The sequence below is a fragment of the Lontra canadensis genome, unplaced genomic scaffold, assembly GCF_010015895.1.
Source record: "Lontra canadensis isolate GAN:19392208 unplaced genomic scaffold, GSC_riverotter_1.0 scaffold147, whole genome shotgun sequence".
Classification (NCBI taxonomy): domain Eukaryota; kingdom Metazoa; phylum Chordata; class Mammalia; order Carnivora; family Mustelidae; genus Lontra; species Lontra canadensis.
This window is the reverse complement of record NW_022631141.1, coordinates 3,098,730-3,118,461: the sequence shown is the minus strand read 5'-3', so window position 1 is coordinate 3,118,461 and position 19,732 is coordinate 3,098,730. Positions and strand designations below refer to the sequence as shown.

General features: G+C 40.6%; 2 protein-coding genes across 4 annotated transcripts; one reads left to right on the top strand and one right to left on the bottom strand.

Annotated features, from left to right (window-relative positions):
* Positions 1-16,181: 16,181 nt before the first annotated feature.
* LOC116859060 (glutamate receptor 4-like) lies at positions 16,182-18,806 on the bottom strand. 3 transcript variants are annotated; one of them, XM_032844072.1, is made up of 3 exons: positions 18,588-18,806; positions 17,599-17,770; positions 16,182-16,394 (listed from the first exon to the last, which is right to left on the bottom strand). In XM_032844072.1, exons 2-3 carry the CDS (start codon positions 17,684-17,686, stop codon positions 16,228-16,230), a joined length of 255 nt encoding a protein of 84 aa, XP_032699963.1. In that variant the 5' UTR covers positions 17,687-17,770; positions 18,588-18,806; the 3' UTR covers positions 16,182-16,227. The 3 variants fall into 3 exon arrangements, with proteins under 3 accessions (XP_032699963.1, XP_032699962.1, XP_032699965.1); XM_032844071.1 differs by lacking the exon at positions 18,588-18,806 and adding an exon at positions 18,294-18,402; XM_032844074.1 differs by lacking the exon at positions 18,588-18,806 and adding an exon at positions 18,244-18,287.
* Positions 17,961-19,317, top strand: LOC116859084 (serine/arginine repetitive matrix protein 1-like). Its single transcript, XM_032844098.1, has 2 exons — positions 17,961-18,635; positions 19,214-19,317. The coding sequence occupies exons 1-2, from the start codon at positions 17,961-17,963 to the stop codon at positions 19,229-19,231; spliced, it is 693 nt and encodes a 230-aa protein (XP_032699989.1). The 3' UTR covers positions 19,232-19,317.
* The last annotated feature ends 415 nt before the right edge of the window (positions 19,318-19,732 follow it).

Here is a 19,732-nt window from a genome sequence, read left to right as displayed (position 1 = left end):
GTCTCTAAATCATGCTGTTCAGTAATTTCGCCCTCTCCTGCCTCACAGACAACACTCTGGCCACACACAGATGACTTAACAGCACAAGACTCTTACAGACACTGACTGAAAAACTTCCCACTAAAATAAAACAAAGCAAAAAATGTGAGGAAGGTAAAGACATTGTTGTTTTGAAAGTAAAAAATAAAAATATTTTAGTGACACTTGTCTCTGAATAAAATATCCACACTTGGATTTCTAATCTGTGATTTTATCACTTCTGTAAAATGAGGCTTATTTGCACAGTCATGTATATTTTCATGATGTATAATCATTATCAGATTTTGTGACAACAACAAGCAACAAATGCTAAGGGCGTGTGTTTATTATATGCGTACAAATTTTAATGTATATGCTGTACGTATACAGAACAAGACAGAAAGTCATTTACAAAGTTGTTCTGAAATAGTGTGTGATTTTGCTGTATTTTATTTTCAAAAAAAGAAATAAATCCATAAGTAGTATCGGGCAAAAATATATACCGGAATGTTTATTATTCATTACTTTGAAGGCAATGAAAAAAACCATTACCTTACAAAGTATACATGTTATTGTTTCCCTATTTTTTTCCTTTGTTAAGCTCTGTGTGTCTATCTGTATGCATATATGCTGTCCATACATACATGTGTGGTGGCACTTGTACTAATTATTATTTTAGTCTTAAAATTGTTCAACTCACTAATTTTTTAGTTTTTAATTTTTTAGGTTTATTTATTTATTTTGTTGGGGAGTAGGAGGAGGGGCAGAGAGAGAGGGAGAGAGAGAGTCTGAAGCAGACTCCCTGGTGAATGCAGAGCCTGACTCGGGACTCAATCCCACACCCCCAAGATCATGATATGAGCCAAAACCAAGAGTCAGATGTTTGACCAACTGAGCCACCCAGGCACCTCTCAACTCACTTTTTAAAAGCCAGTTCTTACTGGCTTGTGACTGAGTGGCAAGTTCCAGTTTTAGTAGAGATAGTTATCTGAGCCAACTGAACTAAATAAACCTCTACCAAGAGCCATAACAAAAGAAGAGTAGTAATAAGGGGGGGTAGTTGGAGATTTAATCTGGAATGGGATATGCAGTGCTCCATCAGTAACTACAATGATCTTTAAGGAGACAGAATTGCCTTTACATATATCATATATGATGTTTATTTATTCATTTTTTTCTTCCCTGAAACCCCAGCTCTTTTTCAACCTGCCTATTATCATAAAAGACTTGGTTTGCAGTCTGAAGACACATGTTTGAGATGTTAAGCTGAGTATTTTTTTTTGCTGGAAGTAACAGTTCTCAATGGAAAATAGTGAGCAGAATTACATACAATAATGGGTTCTACAAATAGCAAGTCAAGCAGCAATACAGTATTTCCTGTCTAGGAAATGGTTTCTTAGTGTGTTGGGTGTGAGAAAGGAACCATGTTTTGCTATATACAGAAATGATTAACAGTGCCTCTAGAATTCTTTCTAAAACATAAATATAATTATGCTTTAAACTGCTTAAAATGGTCTTGCTGTCTTCTGGCCCTCATCCTAGCTCCCCAGGCAACTGCAAGGCTCGTCTCTGCTTCTGCAGAGCTAACTGCGTCCTCTCTTAATCTCCCACTCTACAGACCCCTCTGGAAGGGGTGCCTCCACTTCCCCCCTTGTTACTAGTCCCCAGAGATGTCCATACACCTCTACTCTTTTTCCCATGATGCTCCTTTGTCCACCCGGAATATTTTGGTCTCTCTTTACAACATGACCGAATCTCATGCATCTTTCAAGACCCAAGTAGATTATCCCATAATTTCTGAATCTTCCCGGAAGGCCTTCTGTGCTGGGGAGGATGAAAGGAAAGAGGAAGGGGGTACGGCAAAAACAGTGATTTCCATGTCATTCCTTGATTAGAACTTCCAAATATCTGCAGAGTCTGGACAGTATACTCCTCTAGGGCAAACATGGAACCTAGCTCACCCTAGCTATCAGCCAGAACCAGGAGATCTGTGTTCTTCTACACAAATGATGATTTTAAGAAATCATTCAGCTAGTTCCAGCAATTCCACAAATAAGTAATTACTATAGGTTGAGGACATCTTTTTTTACATCTGACTAGAATACTTTTTTTTTTTTCCTTCCTATTATGACCCTGGCTCTTGTGTAAGAAAACAAAATAACACAAAGAAAGAAAAAGAAAAAAAAAAAAAGGCAGAGAGGGTCTCTACTTACATAGAGAAGAATTCCTGAACTCAGAACTACTGGCTCAAGTCAGACAGAGGATTCTCATAACTGACATTCTGCCTTAAACAGTCTGCCTGGACTTCAACTAATTTAACCATTTCTCAACTAAATATCACTAAGTAATAATGCTTTAATGAGCATTTTCATAACTAGAGATTTTCCTATATTCATGAATTCAAAATATTCACAACTCTTATCTTTATTTATTTACTTATCTACCTACTATTATTTTTAGAGAGAGAGAGAACACAAGTGGGGAGGGGCAGAGGAAAAGAGAAGAGAGGATTTTAAGTAAGCTCCAGCTCAGTACAGAGCCCAGGGCAGAGCTCAATCTTGTGACCCTGAGATCGTCACCTAAGCCAAAACCAAGAACCAGATGCTTAACCAACTGAACCATCCAGGCGCCCTCATTTAGTATTTCTCAAAATGCATTACAGAGAGGCTGATTTATAGCAATTTACGTGAAAGAAAGGAAAAAGCAGACTTTTAAGTTTTGACCATGAACTTATTAACACAAACAGACTAATGTAACGGACTAAAACCCAAAGAATTTGTTTTCTATATGTATATATAATTTATATGTAGAATGTCTAAGTAACTGAAATTAATATTCTCTCTTAGCTCATGTTAGATCATGACCATGGATTCCAAAAATGTAGAGTTTAGTTCTGGACAGATTATAACAGGAGTATGGGGCTAATTCAAGCTAATATATTTTAATGAAATTATGATAAATCCAAAGGCTATTTAGAATGTCAGAACTTAGATGTTAAAGGTCTTAGAAATCAAGTTATATAAGGAAATGATATTTAGCTTGGGAAAAGTAGTACAAAGGGGACATGTGATAAGCTTTTTTAAAAATGTGAAGGGTTTGAGTCACACAGAGGAGCTAGACTTGTGTTTTGTTATTCAATTCTGGCTAAGAATTCATTGTGACAAATATGCAAAGAAGAAATAAGCTCCTGGGACATCTGGGTGACTCAGTCAGTTAAGCATCTACCTTCATCTTAGGTCATGATCTCAGGGTCCTGGGATTGAGTCCTGCATAGTCCTTCTTCCTCTGACCATGCTCTCACTCACTCTCTCTGTCTCTCTCAAATGAATAAAAAAAAAAAAAAAAAAAAAATCTAAAAAAATAAAAAGAAAAAGAAGAGAAAGAAAGACGCTCCTCCTTCTCTCTCCTTCCTCTTACATTCCATCGGCAAACAATTATTGAGTTGGGAATAGAAATGTTCCACGCACTGTGACTGGCCCTAGGAGCAGAGGAATCACAAGCTATCATCCTTGTTCTCAAGGAACCTGAAGTCTACTGGAGTTGAGAGACCATCTACCTATCTACCCACATATCTAGCTACCTACCCACTTGGTATAAATCTTTTCCCAAAGCATAAACAAAATACCGAAAGTACTAAACAGGAAATCTGAGTATTCAAGCAAAAGCTGACCTACATCAATACTGGACGGGATATTAGGCATCAACTAGGTTTTTAAATTTATAGCTCCTGTGTCTTTATGCTCCTCTCCTAAAATAACATGCATAGTCTTACAAGGTATATTTACCTCACACACGTTTATACCATATTTAATATAACCCTATCATATATTATTTATATGATATATATGATTTCAGGAAAATCAGATATAAAAACAAAGCAAAATGTTTAAAGTGGGGAGTCCTATAACTCAACAGTAAAAATGGAATTGAGCTCCCTGGTTAACAGAGGATAAAGACAAAGAGTCTGACTTACAAGTTTTCCATTAAGAAAGGAAGAAGCATGGATGTTTCTCAGAAGCAAAAGAATCTCTTAATTTCAAAAATCTTTGGAGCAGAGGAGTGGTGAAATGCCTTTCAGTCTTATCTGGGAAAGACTGTGTACATAGCTGAAAATTAAATAATTTAACCAAGGATAGACTAGTTTCGAAGAGGAAGGGAGCAGGGTTAGAGCAACTAGCAAACTGTGAAATTTACTACTATAGGTGCAGTGGAGATAACGAAGAACTGGCAGGAACAACATAATGCAGTTGACTTCAGCCTCCTATTTTCACAAGTTTTCTGGTTTCATGAACTTGAAGAAGTGCAAACAAGCAGCCAGTGTCTGAACAGATGGGATTCTCCTGAGTGTGCTTACTAGTTCACCTGGCTTCCCAAACAGGCTTTCTTCTACTTTGAAAGCGGATTGTATCAGCATTTTCTAGTGAGTTTGTCAGCAGACACCACATGGTATAAGCACCTAGGAGTTCCCTTCTACCATATACACATTTATCAAAGTGCTATCTGACTAGCCCAATGTATGCTAATTTGCATTAACAGTCCCACTTTCCTCCTTATAGGACTTATTTTCTCCCTCACTTAGCCCATCCCATACTTAGATCTAATGGAAACAAATAGAAAAAAAAAACCACACTTATGATAAGGAAAATATGTAACAATTATTTTGAATCTACTACCTCACTGCCTTCATATTCTCTCCTTGATTTTTTTAAAAAGATTTTATTTATTTATTTGACAGACAGAGATCACAAGTAGGAGAGATGCAGGTAGAGAGAGAGAGGAGGAAGCAGGCTCCCTGCTGAGCAGAGAGCCTGATGCAGGACTCGATCCCAGGACCCCAGGATCATGACCTGAGCTGAAAGCAGAGGCTTTAACCTGCTGAGCCACCCAGGTGCCCCTCTCTCCTTGATTTTTTCTAAAATAACATATAAAATAGTCTTAGCTGTCTGAAGGATGCCCCAAAGTTGAGCAACGGGAAAATTCATCACATATTGCTCATTCATTTATTCAAAGACATTCATTGACTTACTTTGTGCCAGGCACTGGGCAAGGTAATGAGGATGTATCACTTAAAGCAGAGGAAGCCCTTGGTTTTGGGAGTTGATCTTCAAGCAGGGAATATAGATGACAAATAAGTAAACAAGTAGAAATAATAATTACAGATTGTGATCAAAGCAAAGATGATCCTAGGGTTGGTAATGCAGTGCAGAATAGCTAGAATTTGGGAGGGAAAGGGTTTACTCCAGAGAGGTTAATCAGGAAGGCTTCTCTGATGTGGTGATTTTGACTTGAGTCCCTAAGGTTCAGAACAAGCCAGTGAACCAAATAACTGCACAGGAAGAGTCCAAAAAAAAAAAAAAAAAAAAAAAAGTACACAAGTACAAGACATAGAGAAAAGAAAGGGTTAAATAAGGTTAAAGAACCAAAAAGAAGACCCGAGGGGACTCCAACACGGTAGACAAGGCAAAGAGGTGGGCAAGAGGCAGATGGTATGGGAGCATACTAGACTCACAATCTTACTCTACGAGAATAAGACCCTTTGGAAGCTTCAAGAAAGGAAGAGATGGCCTCTGATTTTTAAGTTCAGAGGAGCTGCCCTGGCTCCACTATGTCGAGCGGACGGAGGGAAGTACAGTCAAAGCAGGAGGATAATTCTGAAATCATGAGAAAAGGACCACCCACTGCAGTAGAATGCTGGGACAGAAACAGAGAAGGGTGAGAATGGTTGTGACACATGCTGGTGATGTCCTTCGGTCAGATGGTGAGTGACAAACTTGAAGGAAAAAAAAGTAGGAAGTAAGAGGAGCAAGAAAGCAGGCTGATAAAAATATCAAAACTAGTAGTGTGACCACCAGAGCCGGACAGGAAAGGTAGGTGAGGAACAACAAACAGGAGAACATGGGAAGAGAGAAAATGCAGGCCTCTGATCCAAGCTCAAATTCAGTCCAGGAAGAGCAGGAGATTTGCACAAATATATCTGTGCAAAGCAGCTGCCAAAGAATAACTCATCCAAAGAAATAGTATCAAAAATAAATAAATGGAAGTTCTTAACAGACATAAGAAAAAAAAAATACCCAAAGAGTTAGTGTTATGAATATAATGCCCAAAATCATAAAAGTACTAGAAAAAATGTGGGACAATATATTTATACTTTTAAGGTTAGGAATACCTTTATAAGTATAACCAAAAACCCATAAGCTATAAAGAAAATAACTGAGATCTGACTACATAAAAATTTAAAATGTCTGTATGATAAAAGGCATCATACGTGGAGCTGGAAGCCAAAGGCACAGTAGAAAAATAGTCCTTAACGTGGACAACAAAGGGTTAATTTTTTACAGTACATAAAGTGCACCCACAGATGAAGAAGAAAATGTTGGCAAAGGAGGAGAACCCCAAAGAAGGACACAGATTTTCTAAATAGAAGAAAATATTTTCAGCCTCACTATTAGTAAGAAACATGCAAATGAAAGGAGCAATTAGATATCATTTCTACCCATCAGGACAAATGAAGATTCAAGAGACATAATGGCTTAGTGTTGGCAGGTCATAGGGAAAGAATTATTCTCACATTTTGGTGGTTGTAAATTTAAGTAGCAGTTTGTTTTTGAGGAGAAGAAATTGATAATATCTATTAAAAACAAAACCCCACATTATTTAATAGAGTAAATTTCATTACCAGGAATTGGTCCCATAGGAATGATTGCACAGGTACATAAACAGTTCTTCTGCTGTTTTGTTTGTCATATCAGAAATGCGGGAACCACACAAATGTTGATCCAGAGGGTACGGAGTACGCTGATCATAGTGACTGCACGATGACGTATGACATAGCAGTAGAAGAAAATGAGACGGCTCTGACATGCTGATTTGTTAAGGTATGCGAGACAAACCATCAATAACATGCAAGCACAGAACGTTACCATTTTTTTAAAATGCCTTTATCTTTAGATATACATATATTAGCTTCGTATGTTTTCAGTACTCTTGTCTCCCTACTTGGGTCTGCACTGTGATTATCTCTAAGGGGTAGGACTACAAAACACTTTGGCTTTTTAAGATTTCTGAGTTACCTGAAATTTTTACAAGTACATGTTCATTCAAAAAAAGACAAAAATGGGAAAATGGGAAGAACACAAGGGTATAATATATTTGAAGTTACTGGTGAAAACCTGCTAATTTTAGAAGAAGCATATAAGCAACAAAGGTAAGCCAACACGACCTACAGCGGACTGTGTACTTTGTCCTGCATCTGGAGAAACATGGCTATTATTCGAGGAAAGCACTCAATGTCACATTTCCTTTCTTACCATTTATTTCTAAGATAACTCTTTATTTGTGATCCTAGTAGTTTTATTAAGTCAGGGATAAGTGTTGGCACTAAGATGGCGGAGCAATTTTGACTTGGTTAATGTTCTTTAAAAACACAGTCAACACTGTGTTTTTTTGGAACCCCAAAACGAGCCAGAGAAAACCTGAAAGAAAATGCCTGAGAGTTAAAGCAATCTTACAGTGAAGTACTTGGGAAAGTATGTTTTGAACAGGTTACCCTGAAACCAAATATGATTCCTATAAAGAGAAATAAAATAGGTAGGTTGGCCAACTGACGAAGGGACAGATCCTGTTTGCACGGCACTTAACAGAGGCCATCGGGTGGCCTTCAGGACTCGGCTCCGGCAGCCGACAGGAATGCGGGCGTCATCAATAGAACGAGACCGCTCTCGTTTGTGGGCCGCACTGCAAATCGCACAGAAGAATCTGAGCTGTCCAATGTGAAACGCAACACGATCCGCGGGGGTGAATCACAGTTGTTCCAGGAAAGAGGAAGCTTTGAGAAAAACATCTTTCTATTTAAAAGAAGAGCTGCCTGGCTGCTGTCACAGAGGGCCGGGACACCATGCTTGCAAGCTGCTGCGGTATGAACGGCAGGCAAAACTGACTTTACTAACTGAAGGCCCGGATCTTTACGTCAGGCAAATCTCCCTAACCACAGATCTTTTCTCTCTCTGCATGTAAAGTGATGATGATAATCACAATAACGCTGGCTTCTCAGAGTTGTGTTAGGCTTGAGGTAACTCCCAGGAGGGCCCTGCACACCGTCAGCCCCTCCTGCAGTCACTACTCTCACCAGAGGAGGAAGGGGCGTCAAAGGCCAGGAAGTCGGCAGCCACGCCGGATCTCGCCAACCGCCAATGGACAAGGAAGACCCGGGAACAACAGCTGGACTTGCCAATCTGTAAGTCAGTGCTGACCTTCAAGAACACAGTGTTCCAGGAGTGGGGACAGTGAGGGAAAAGATAAATCATGACAAAAATAGGAACTGATGCGGAATGTGTAGAACCTCGGATAGTAAGAGAAGGAATAAAAATAATAGGAGGATAGTCTGAGAGGCAGAGGACCAAGCCAAGCATGTTTCCAGCCAGGACGCACTGATTATTTTCTATGTCAAGAGAGAAGCTAATGGAGATGGATTTTATGGAAGGATTCCTGGTTAGTTTCAAGGATAAAATCCAACTGGCTTCTAAAATGATAAAGTAGGGAATGAAGTACTGTTTGTTTATTCCTAATTTACATGTAGGCTGTGGTCCTGGGCCTTTTTTTGTGACTGGGATTTACTGAGAAGTCTTCCAAAAGTTTAGACACACACACACACACACACACACACACACGCACGCACACTGCTTAAGAACACAAAATTTTTGTGTTTAATTAATTTTTATGTTTAGTTAATTAATTATCAACCTCTTTAATACATCCATGAACAAATCCTCTCTCTGAATCACCCACAATCTCCAGATAAAGACACCCTCTCTTAGGACGTGACAATACTTTTGAAAAATAGGAATTTTGATTTGTGTACATAAATTAAAACTAGAAATTCAATGAGAGGTAAAAAATATTCTTATGAAATATCTACAAAATATAGGTATTCAACACATGCATTGCTTTCTCAAAATATAAACAGAAAATGTAACTCTTCTGAAGTTAGATCAGCTCAGAGATAAATGTTCCATATCACAGAAAATGTTAACACAACTAAATTGCATTCTAACTGCATTCTGTCTATTTCCCAAACACTTTTCTAATATTCATAAAATTCACATGCGTACATATTATTTCCCTACAGATTTAGAAACTGAGGTTCAGAAGTGTTAAGTAACTTCCCCACTATCAGACTGCAAATTCAAGCCCATCTGATTCAAAAGCCCAGGGAAGACTATCTCCCCACCTCTAAGGAAAACAGGGGAATATGCTAGGCCCCTACATACAGAAGAGTATTATTAACAGAATCTACATGGAATTAATAAAGGCTGCTTTTTAAAAAAAAGTCTGGTCAAAATGCAAAAGACCACTCTAAAGAGAAAAGAAGCCTGATGTTAAAGATCAAGTATCCTCGCAATTCGTTATTTAAATTTTGCAGGCTTTGACAAGGCTTTTCACTATTTACTGGAAATGCTTTCTCACCTCTTGACGCCTGTGAAATTGCTCTTGTCTCATTTTCCTCAGAATTTCCTGACCCCTCATCCTTCAGTCTCCTATCTCTTGCTGCCCCTCAAAGTAAAGGTACTTCCTAGGACTTTGCACTCAGCAGTTTTACTCTTCTTGCTCTCCTGGGTGGTCTCGCCACCTCCACAGCTCTGCAGGCACCCCCAAATGCCCGTCTTCCATTCCCACTGAGCCCCGCAGCTGCACACGCACCTGCCCCGCTGTCTACGGCAGAGGTGGGCAGAGCTCCGCTCAGTGTCTCGTCACCCGCCACGTCCGAACTTCTGACAACCTCACCTCCTGCTTTCTGAGCTCCTTCCCCTCCTGTGGGGAACAGTCAACAGAAACAGCCCGAGTCATCTCCCCAAGTTAGAAATCAGAGAACTCATCTTGAATTCTTACCACACTTCCTTTCTCCTCACCCACAAAGATACCAACCCATCACTAAATTCTTTTTTTTTTTTTTTTTAAGATTTTATTTATTACTTGCCAGAGAGAGAGTGTGAACAAGCAGGGGGAGCAGCAGAGGGAGAGGGAGAAGCAGGCTCCCTGCTGAGCAGGGAGCCCCGTGTGGGGACAGATTCCAGGACCCTAGGATCATGACCTGAGCCGAAGAAAGATGTTTAACCAACTGAGCCCCGCAGGTGTCCCCAACCCATCACTAAGTTCTGTCAACAGTTCTGTATTCTTGGACCTTTTCTCTCTCCTCGGGGCATCTACTTTTCTTCAAGCATGTACCATACTAAACTGTATGACTTCAAGACTCCACTGACTTGCCTTTTCCTGCCGCGTTGTCCCCTTCCAATTCATTCTCCTTCCCACAACCAGCCTATTCTTTGTAAAATGTAAATCTGATCCTGTATGTCACTGTTGTGTTTTACGTCACAAGATCCTCCGTGGGTCCACAGACCGTCCCCCTCTCCTTCTCCTTTCCTTCCCCTCGCACTGGGTGCTAGAGCCAGCCAGACCAAACCCTCTTCAGGGGCTCAAATACACCTGGCTCTCCCACACTTTAGGGCCACATCCTGTGCTGTTCCCAGCTGGCTGGCCTCCCCTTCCTTCTTCCTTCTCAAATGACTCAACAAGAGCCTTAACAGCCAGATCCGCTGACCTCACCTGGGATGCCAGGCCACGTCTGGCACTATTCCCATGGTCATCTCTGTCCCAGCTCTCTGTTCCTCTGTCTGGGCACTTTGCCTCATTGCCACTGTACTAACGGACTCGTCTGTCTTTTCCACTGGGCTATCAGCTCCTTGAGGGCAGCAACTACCCCTACAGGCTCTCCTACCCTTGCTCCTAGCACATGGTCTTAAATATACTTGCCCTTGATAAACAGGTTTAATGAATACATAGTTACATTCATTATTTAATCTAGTGAATGGATGGAAAAATTCATTACATAATATGACTTCAGCCTTTGCTGTATCACTCACTGTCATATGATTAATGAATAAGTTGCCCAGAAGTGTCTTGCCCTATTTTCTTCAAAACAGTGCAAGTAAATTAGAGAAAAAGATAAATGGTGATTCTTTTCACTTTCTTAAGTAATCTCAATATAGATGTATTTTTCACACCACCGGAGTCCTTGTAAAAGAACTTAGGATAATATTTAGAAGACCAAAGTTCAAACCCTGGCTTGCAGCTTATTAGCTACCTGGTCTTTGCCAAGTCAAGTGACTCCTTTGAGCTAAAGCTAGCTTAACTACCAAAATAATGATGTATACTCTTTATTCGCAATACACTTCACAGAGTGTCTCCTTCTCATACTCGTTTGAGGTCAAATAAAATCATATATATGAAAGTTTAAAAAGTATGTGTCACCATAAAATGTAAGGCATGCCGTATTTATTCTTCATTTTAAATTCCTGAACAATAAAAAAATTCTGTAAATAAGATCTCTAAGTATCTCCTAATGCCACAAAATAAAAAAAATTCCTCTTCAGGAAATAAACAGCACTTGGAATAATCTGGTAGAAATAAAGTTTATGGACTTTTTCTAATAATTTTATGAAAGCTTAATCCTGTGAAAATTTTGAAATACAGCAATGCAAATTATGTACTTTCTTATCCCTTAAGAAGGGGACAAACTATAGGAATAGGACTCATCTTTGTCTATAATCTCATGATAGAAAATTAAGAGGAAGAAAGACAGATCATCATAGAATTATTTCAAATCAACATAGAATTTTGCTATCAATTCAAAATAAACTTAAAGACAGTCATGTAAGTTCACTTCATTCATTTCCATAAGAAATAATCCAAAGTCAAACAATATTTAATAATTATATTCTCTGTCAACAACTCTGCAAGTCAAACTAGCAGAATTTTACTTTTAGCATGTTTAAGATTATTATATCAGCCCATTGTAAATTCTTAGAATGTCTTTTCAGGGCTTCACGCCCCTCAAATGGAAAACTGTACAATTATTTAAACGCTGTTGAATTAGAGTGAAGAGAAAGTATCATTTATATTCAATAAATTTTTATCAAGTACCTACTGCATAAGTGGAAATGCCTGTAGAGCCTACCGGATATAGTGTCCCATTTTCAACATATTTAGATTAACTGAACACGTATATTTTACAGACCAACCTACCTTTACAAGTAGCACTCATCCTGGATATTTAGAGCTGACAAAGAAACTGGCCACAAACAGAACTATTATTTAACTCTAAAAAGAATAACTTTTTCACCATGATGAGGGTGTAATACCCATTCTATTTGGGATTATTACAATTTTAAAATCCACTATTTTTTAAACCTCTAAATAGATAGACTTTAGACAGAGAAAGGAGAGTAAGATTAAAACATCATTTAAAAAAAAAAAGTATTAACCGAATGGTTCTTCCAAGTTAAAAAAGTTGAAAATATGTCATAAGATTCTTTTATTATTTCACCGAAGTTATAATACAGTACTTGATCTGTTTTATTATGCATTTCCTATTGCCCATCTGAAACTTACGAATCATTTCAGAAACTGAGTATTTGTGGATTACATTGCAAAGGTGCTGTCTTACCGAAGGAAGGATTTCTGATGCAACTGGACTAAACTAATAATTGTTATGGCGCCAATATTTTTATCTTTGAAAACATCTGGTGATAGACTACTTTAGTGTTTTGGTTATTGCTTATGGTCGGATTTAATATACAACATCCTCCAAAACAAAATACTTCCATTCATTAACTACTGAAAATACAAGAAAACAACATGCTTTGAGATTGTCTCAAGTGTTTTGCAAAGGACATATCCAATTTAAATAGCATGTCTGTTTGTAAGGATAGCTAATTTGGGTCAACTGTAAGGCACTTTCTTAAAAAAGCACTGCCATATTGAATTTATTTATCAAATATTCATTTTGCTATACCTTATACTTCAGATGAACCACAACAAAGGAAGGTATACTTTCAATTAGATTTTGAAATTTGAATGACAAAATGGAATCGATTCGGGAAGAAGTGAAAGCCACCAGTGAAGATGTTAAAAATGCTCTCAATGAATTCCAATCTAATCTAAATTCTCTAGCAGCTAGGGTAACTGAGAGAGAAGATAGAATTAGTGATCTAGAGGACAAAATGATAGTGAAATTTGAATACTTGGGCTATTTATTACATCTATTATTTATTGTTATTGTAATAGGTCATAATTTTATATTATCTGTATTTCTTATAAATTCAGTTTTATGTTGAGTCATGTGACTTTCCAATGATGTGAACAGTTTAAAAGGAAAGCAGTATTAATATTAATTAATGATTAATATTGATTATTATCAAATATTATTAAAGACAAAATAAAACATAAGCCAAAATTACCTGTCCTCCCTCAGGAAGTTGGGATTTATACCCAAAGTGGTACATTCGAGTTAATCAGGTCTAGACTTACATAGTATGCAAAGTGAACACAGAATGTTCAGATTGTCCAAAGTATTCTTAGAGTGCTAAATTAATTCTGAGGTAGAAGCAGCAGCAGAAAATTATATCTGTCTAGCAGATGACCAACACTCTTCCTTCTTTAATCTGCTTTTCTGTCTTGTGAGTATACACAGCCTTTTAATGGCCCTTATTCACAGACAGACCGGATCCCACGGTTTGACAAGAACCCGCTGCAGGTAAATCACAATTAAAGTAAATCTAGCCAGTCATATATTATATCTTTATATTTAATCTAACATGAAAAATTTAAAAATCCAGTCTGTATCACTCTAAGGAATGAGTTCCATATTAATCTTCCAGAATACTATTTTTATCCTTTTGTACCCAAAGGCAAAGAACTTGATAGATGAGTCTGCCTCATACTTAGTGCTTACATTTCACCTCTAATCAGACTGGAAAATCGTACATGTATATGCTCCCAGTCAGTCCACTTAAAAAACACCAATCCCTTGACCCACGCTCTCTGACAACTGAATTTTTTCCCCCAAGTTCTACTAAGATTTGCCTTGAGGACATTTGGCACACTCATGTGTCAAAAAAAAAAAAAGAAAAAATCCTTTCTTCACTAGAAAATGTTTTTTCCTCATTTACAATTTATTTTTTTTAATATTTTAAGGATACACAAAATCAATTACTTGTGATTATGGAAAAATATGATATCGTTAACATTGTACTACACCTGGATTCAAAATCAGTAGTCTCAAAGTTTACCTAGTTTCAACTTTCTCAATCCCAACACGTTAAAGAATAACATATTTTTATTTTTATATCTTCTACTTTTTCATTTGTGTGCAGCTTCATCTCAATTTCCCATGTGTGCTTTACCACTAACACTTTATATAATATTTTCAAAACATAAATAAAATAATGCCATTAACATTATCCTGAAGGAGATTAACAAATGATATGGAGAAAGAAAAGATCAGTGTTTTATAGTTTCTATAGATGGAAATCACAATATAAACTGTAGAATACTTAAGAACTTAATTTGTAAAACCAAGATAACATAAAAGTAATATACGTGCCACTTTTAAGAAAGTCTTTCCAAAATTTAGTAATAAAGATTAATATTTAAATAGTAATTTACTGCTGACGAAGTACCATCACATATATTTGGATCCTGAGTTATTTTTAAACTTAGTGTTTTGTTGATAGACTCTCAGGAGAGATAAAAAAAACTACTTAAAAAATAAATATATTCAGGTACTAAGCAGAATACTTTATATCTAAAACTACTTGCAATGTTGACATCCCTTTCAAAACTTGAAACAGAGAACTAATATCTGATAAAACCCACAAAAATAACTATCCCAAAGACAGCTCTAATTCATGTATGTTTCTGCTGAACGGTGATTCCCTCCTGCTATAATGTAGATTTTCTCACTAAACACAACAAATGATCTTTCCGAATTAAATAGTGTTCAGAGCAACTATAGAATTTCTGCAAAGTAACATTACTGCAGCAGTTTACAAAATGTCAAATGCTTGGACCTCCTTAGGAAACCAAGTTCTAAAATCAAGTAAGAGTTGGGTGCCAAAAATTTACGGAAAGCGATCATGGTATCTGTTAGGCGAGTTAATGGCAAATAAATATGAATTAAAATAATTAAATCAATGAAACAGATATCCTCCAAATATTTAAAAACTCCATTTTCTATATGACTGACTTGTTCAGTATACTTTCTTGTGCTGACAGGACTTTTAAAATCAAAATGGACTCTACTTGGTATCACAAAAATACAAATCAAATGAAACACTGTATTACTGCAATGCAAAATTTTATATAGAATCTATCCCTACGCATTTTACATAATCTAGAGACATTATCTTAACACAAAAATTTCTGAACAGTAGTAAATTAGCATGTCAAGCTGAGGAGATATTTGAAATGTGTTTTCAGAATGAAAACGCTATGTGAATACTCTACTGATTGATTACATTTTAGAGAGTTTCAAGTAAATATATCATTGATTATATTTTTTTACACAAAGTTAGACTGTATTTTGGTGAGGGAGCACAGTGCCACGGTCTCTGTATTACAGCATGAGGTGAGGTCACTGGCTCAGTCCACCGAGCGGGATGAGAGAGCAAGCTGGGTTGTTTCCTGAATTCAGGTGGCTTGTGGACTAACATGATTTGGCACCAAGGTAAGGATTCATGGAGCTCTAGCCACAGGACAGATGCATTACGTGATAGTAAGAGACATTTACAACCCAGAATATAAGAGCAGGGCAGCCTCAAGTGACATCACCAGATCATCTGCAGCGTCAACCAACCGACCGGAGTATCTATCCTCCACACCAGCGCTCCCCTCTGCCTCACTCTCAGCAAGGCTTCCTTCGCCCTCCCCAGGGCAGGAGAGCATGTTTCTTCCTTAAAGGCAAGGCACAGGCTTCCTCAAGGGAGAAGTAAATACGAAGACACAAAGGAACAGAATAAAAAACTAGATGGAGTTCAATTATCACTAACTTGACATTCAGGTAACAGGAATACCACTGAAATGTGGCAGGAGAAATCAACTTGAATTATCCAGACAAGAATGAAAATAAATAAATAAATAAGGAAGGAAGAAGAGAAGGGAGAAAGACCGCTGAATATCCCCGAGACTAAATCATTCATACACACACACACTCACACCTTTTTTTTTTTTTTTTAAACTCTGACTTGTTCTGGAACCAGTCAACTGTGGGAATCTTGCATTTCTTTCAAAAACCATTTTTAAAATAATATAATAAAGGAGAGGAGGGGAACTCTATTGCTTCATTTTAATTCTCTTCTAATTTAGCCAGAACTTGTTTTACTTACAAGCATTTGTCACAGCAAAACTGTTGGCTGTCTCAATGTTGTCCACATGAGGTACCAAATTAAAAGGAGCTTCCGACGCATTGGGGCTGGTGTTATGAAGGAAAATTGCTAATCGAAAAGCCGTGTATTCCTGGTCTGTGTTTCGGATGAAGAGACCACCTATTAAAAACAGCAGGAAAAGCATATTTGGTGTTTCCTCTTGGAAATGCAATAGCCACCCCCCAGCACTGTCAAATCCACCCGGCATTCGGCAACACACAGGATTAGGAAGCTCTCCCTGCCACGTCTTGGGACCGCCCTTTGTCCCTAAGGTGTATGCTTAGTATTTTAGTCTTTAGGACAGCTCAGTGCTTTACTGTCCCAATCTGTCATGATCACAATGACCTCTGATACCATTGAGCGTGTTTTCCTTCCTCCCTCTTGCCCTCCTCATGATTCCCAGCACACTGCTCCATCAGCCAAGCTGAGGGCATTTCTGTCTAAGAGGCATGCAGATGAACAGAACAGAGGGTTTGCATTAAAATGCAGAAATCAAGGGATGTGGTGACACGAATGGGAGAGGAGACATGAACTTTGTTTTCCTGCGGTTCCTGGACTCAGCCTAATTAGCCCTGTTTTGTTGCACAGTCCACAAGAAATGATGCAGTGTTGAGGCTGAGCCTGGCTGGAAGAAATCCAATAGCTGCGTCCCGTAAAAAGACAGGAGAGGAGATCAGCAAGGAAAGCCACCGATGGGTAGGGTCGCTGGCAGCGGAGTCCAGCGGGAGGAACAGGAGCAAGAGACTCAAGAGGAAAACAAAATAAAAGGAGAGAACGTTTCACGGAAAAGGGATCTAACTTTGGAATCGGTTAACCAACAGCGAGCAAAGACAGGGGGGTGCGGGTGGAAATGCTTTTTGCCCGAACAGTGTCTTTCTGGAATGAGCAGAAAGCGGAGAAGCTCAGCATGGGAAGAAGTGTGTTGAAAATACAGAATAATAATTTTAAAAACCCCAACAAACCCGACATCCCTTCATGCTCCAGGGAGAAGAGATAGCACATTCAATATAATCGAACCCCACGGAGGTTTTTTGTTTTGTGGTTTTTTTTTCCCAACTTATTCCAACCCCACCTAAGCGACTTGAACCCAAGGTGGCAGTGGGAGCTTGGGCGAGGAGAAGGAACGGGTGGGCAGGGTGTGCATATTCCAACTGAACCAGCGCCCAAAGAGGCAGTCTTGTGCACAGGGGCGACGGGAAGGGAGAGGCAGAGGTAAAGGGAGCCGCCGAAGGTCTCCCCGAATTGCTCACCGGCAACTCATTTAACTCACTTTCGGGTACCTGCCCCAGACACCCACATGCACACCGCACCGGGCAGAGCTTACCTATCTGCACGCTGCTCGGAAAGGCTCCCATGGCGAGTCCCCAAAATCCAGAAAACAACAAGACAATCTGTCTGCAAATAATCCTCATCTTCTTTTCTCCTCTCCCTGGCGCGCGCTCTTTCTCTCACACTCTTGCGAAAGGCTGTTCAGAGAGGCATTGACGACGATGGCGCTAAAATTAAAAACCAAAAAAAAAAAAAAAAAAGAAGAAAGAAAAAAAAGGACAGGAGAGAGATGTGGGTGGTTGGCGATTATGACTGCTCCCCTTCAGCAATCCATCGCGAGCTGCCGGCTTTTTCCCGCAGTCTCCATAGCCCTGAGAGCGGTTTCCTGTCCGGCTGCAAATGTTGCACATGCAGAAGATGGTGGTGGCGCGTCTAGTGGCTGCTCGCCGGGACGAGACATGCGCCCTGTCCTCGCCTCCCTCGCCCGGCCCGCGGCTCGCCTTCGCGCACACACACCGACACTGCGCCGCGGCCGCCGCACGCGCGCCCGGCCCGCACGCCCGCACCCGCGCGCCCCTCCCCGAGCGCCGCGCTACCTTCGCGCGCCCCTCGCCCCCCGCTCGGCCGGCTGCACCCCGCCGGCGCTCCCCGCGCGCCCCACGCTCCGCGGCCGGGCTGGAGCCGGGCTTTCCCTGCTCACCACTCGCCCACTCCCTCCTCTGTTCTCCCCCGGCTCGCGGAGGGACCTACTCCGGTGATGGGCACCCCCTGCGCCCCTTTCTCCGCTTCTCCCGGCGCCTCGGTGTCTCCGCCGCACTGGGCAGGAAATCGGCCCCGCGGGCGGGGTGCGCAAGCCCGGATCAGGGGCTCGGGGAGTTAGTGGCTCCCCAGGCCCCCGGCCCCCTGCCGCATTCTTGCAGGCTTGCGGGGAGGACCGGCTGCCTCGCTCCCCGACAGCCCTTGCCCTTCTCCCAGCCTCGCCCTCTTCTGCCACTGGGCTGCGCGCGGGGGACTCCGGTCCTCGCTGCAGCAAAGATTTCTCACCAGCAAACAGCCCGGGAATCTGGAGAGCCTGAGACAGGAATGGACGAGGTGAAGGGGCCCGGAGAGGGAGAGGAGGAGACAAGAAGGCAAAGGGCAGCCCCAGCAGGTTTAAAAGGCCGGCACCAAGGAGGAGAGAATTGGAGGAGGGAAGGCAGGGGAAGAGACCCAGGGCAGAGGTAACATCCTTGGAAAAAGAGGGAGCACCGAAAAGTTCATTTAAATAGCAAAGTTGAGGGTAATGAGCGGGATGGGGAAGAGCCTGAGAAATGAGAACTCGGGGGTGGGGGGTAGGGGGTGGGGGGAGTGGGGGGTCCAGTACGTTGTTTGAAAGGCATGAGGCAGGACTAGGAGTAAGAACTGCGTGGAGTGCAAAGCGGGGAGAGCGACTGAAGCCTCCTTTCTTTCTAGCAGCCCATTCTGGGGGACACTTTCCCTCTGTGCTGTGGCCCACTTCCGGAGAATGACCTGACACGTTCAGGGGCTGACGAAGGAGAACAAGCAGGAGAACAAGCAGTGCTTGGGGCAGTGGGCACAAGAGCTGCGAGAAAAGGGAGTATTTTTCAGGCACATCTTTTCTTCGCTGGGGCTCTGGAATATTCTCCCGTCTCCATTTCACCCCCCTGAAGACTTCAGCGCTGCCTTGATGGTGTCCATGGTTGTGTGGACTGGAAAGAAGAACGCGGATTATCCTAGCAAGTGTCCAGGCTCCGGTGTGTCCCTCCAGGGGCACCGTGGCGAGGTCATTTCAGCAGATGGATGGAGTCTGTGCGAACCCCCAGAAAGTGACTCTGGCAGCGGGAGAGAGAGGTTTCTGATTTCCTCTCTGTGGTCTGAGGTCTCCTGCTGTCCACAGTAAATGCAATCCACTAATGCATTAAACGGTGAGAGAAAGCTTGTTTAAATCTTTACAGTTCTTTGGATGCTATTGGTTGGATGCTACCGTTTGAGGGCCTGGAAAGCTGGGTCAGATGAGTTCATTAAGCTTCTGAACAGCCATTACAGGTAAAGATTCTCCTTGAAGGTTAAGGAAACTGAAGTTGAGTTTCCCATTACATTTTCAAAAGAATATAGCAAGTGTCCATGTTCATGCAGTGCAACATTTGGGAAAAGAGCAGAATGGCTTAGGTTAAGTGGAATTCTTACGA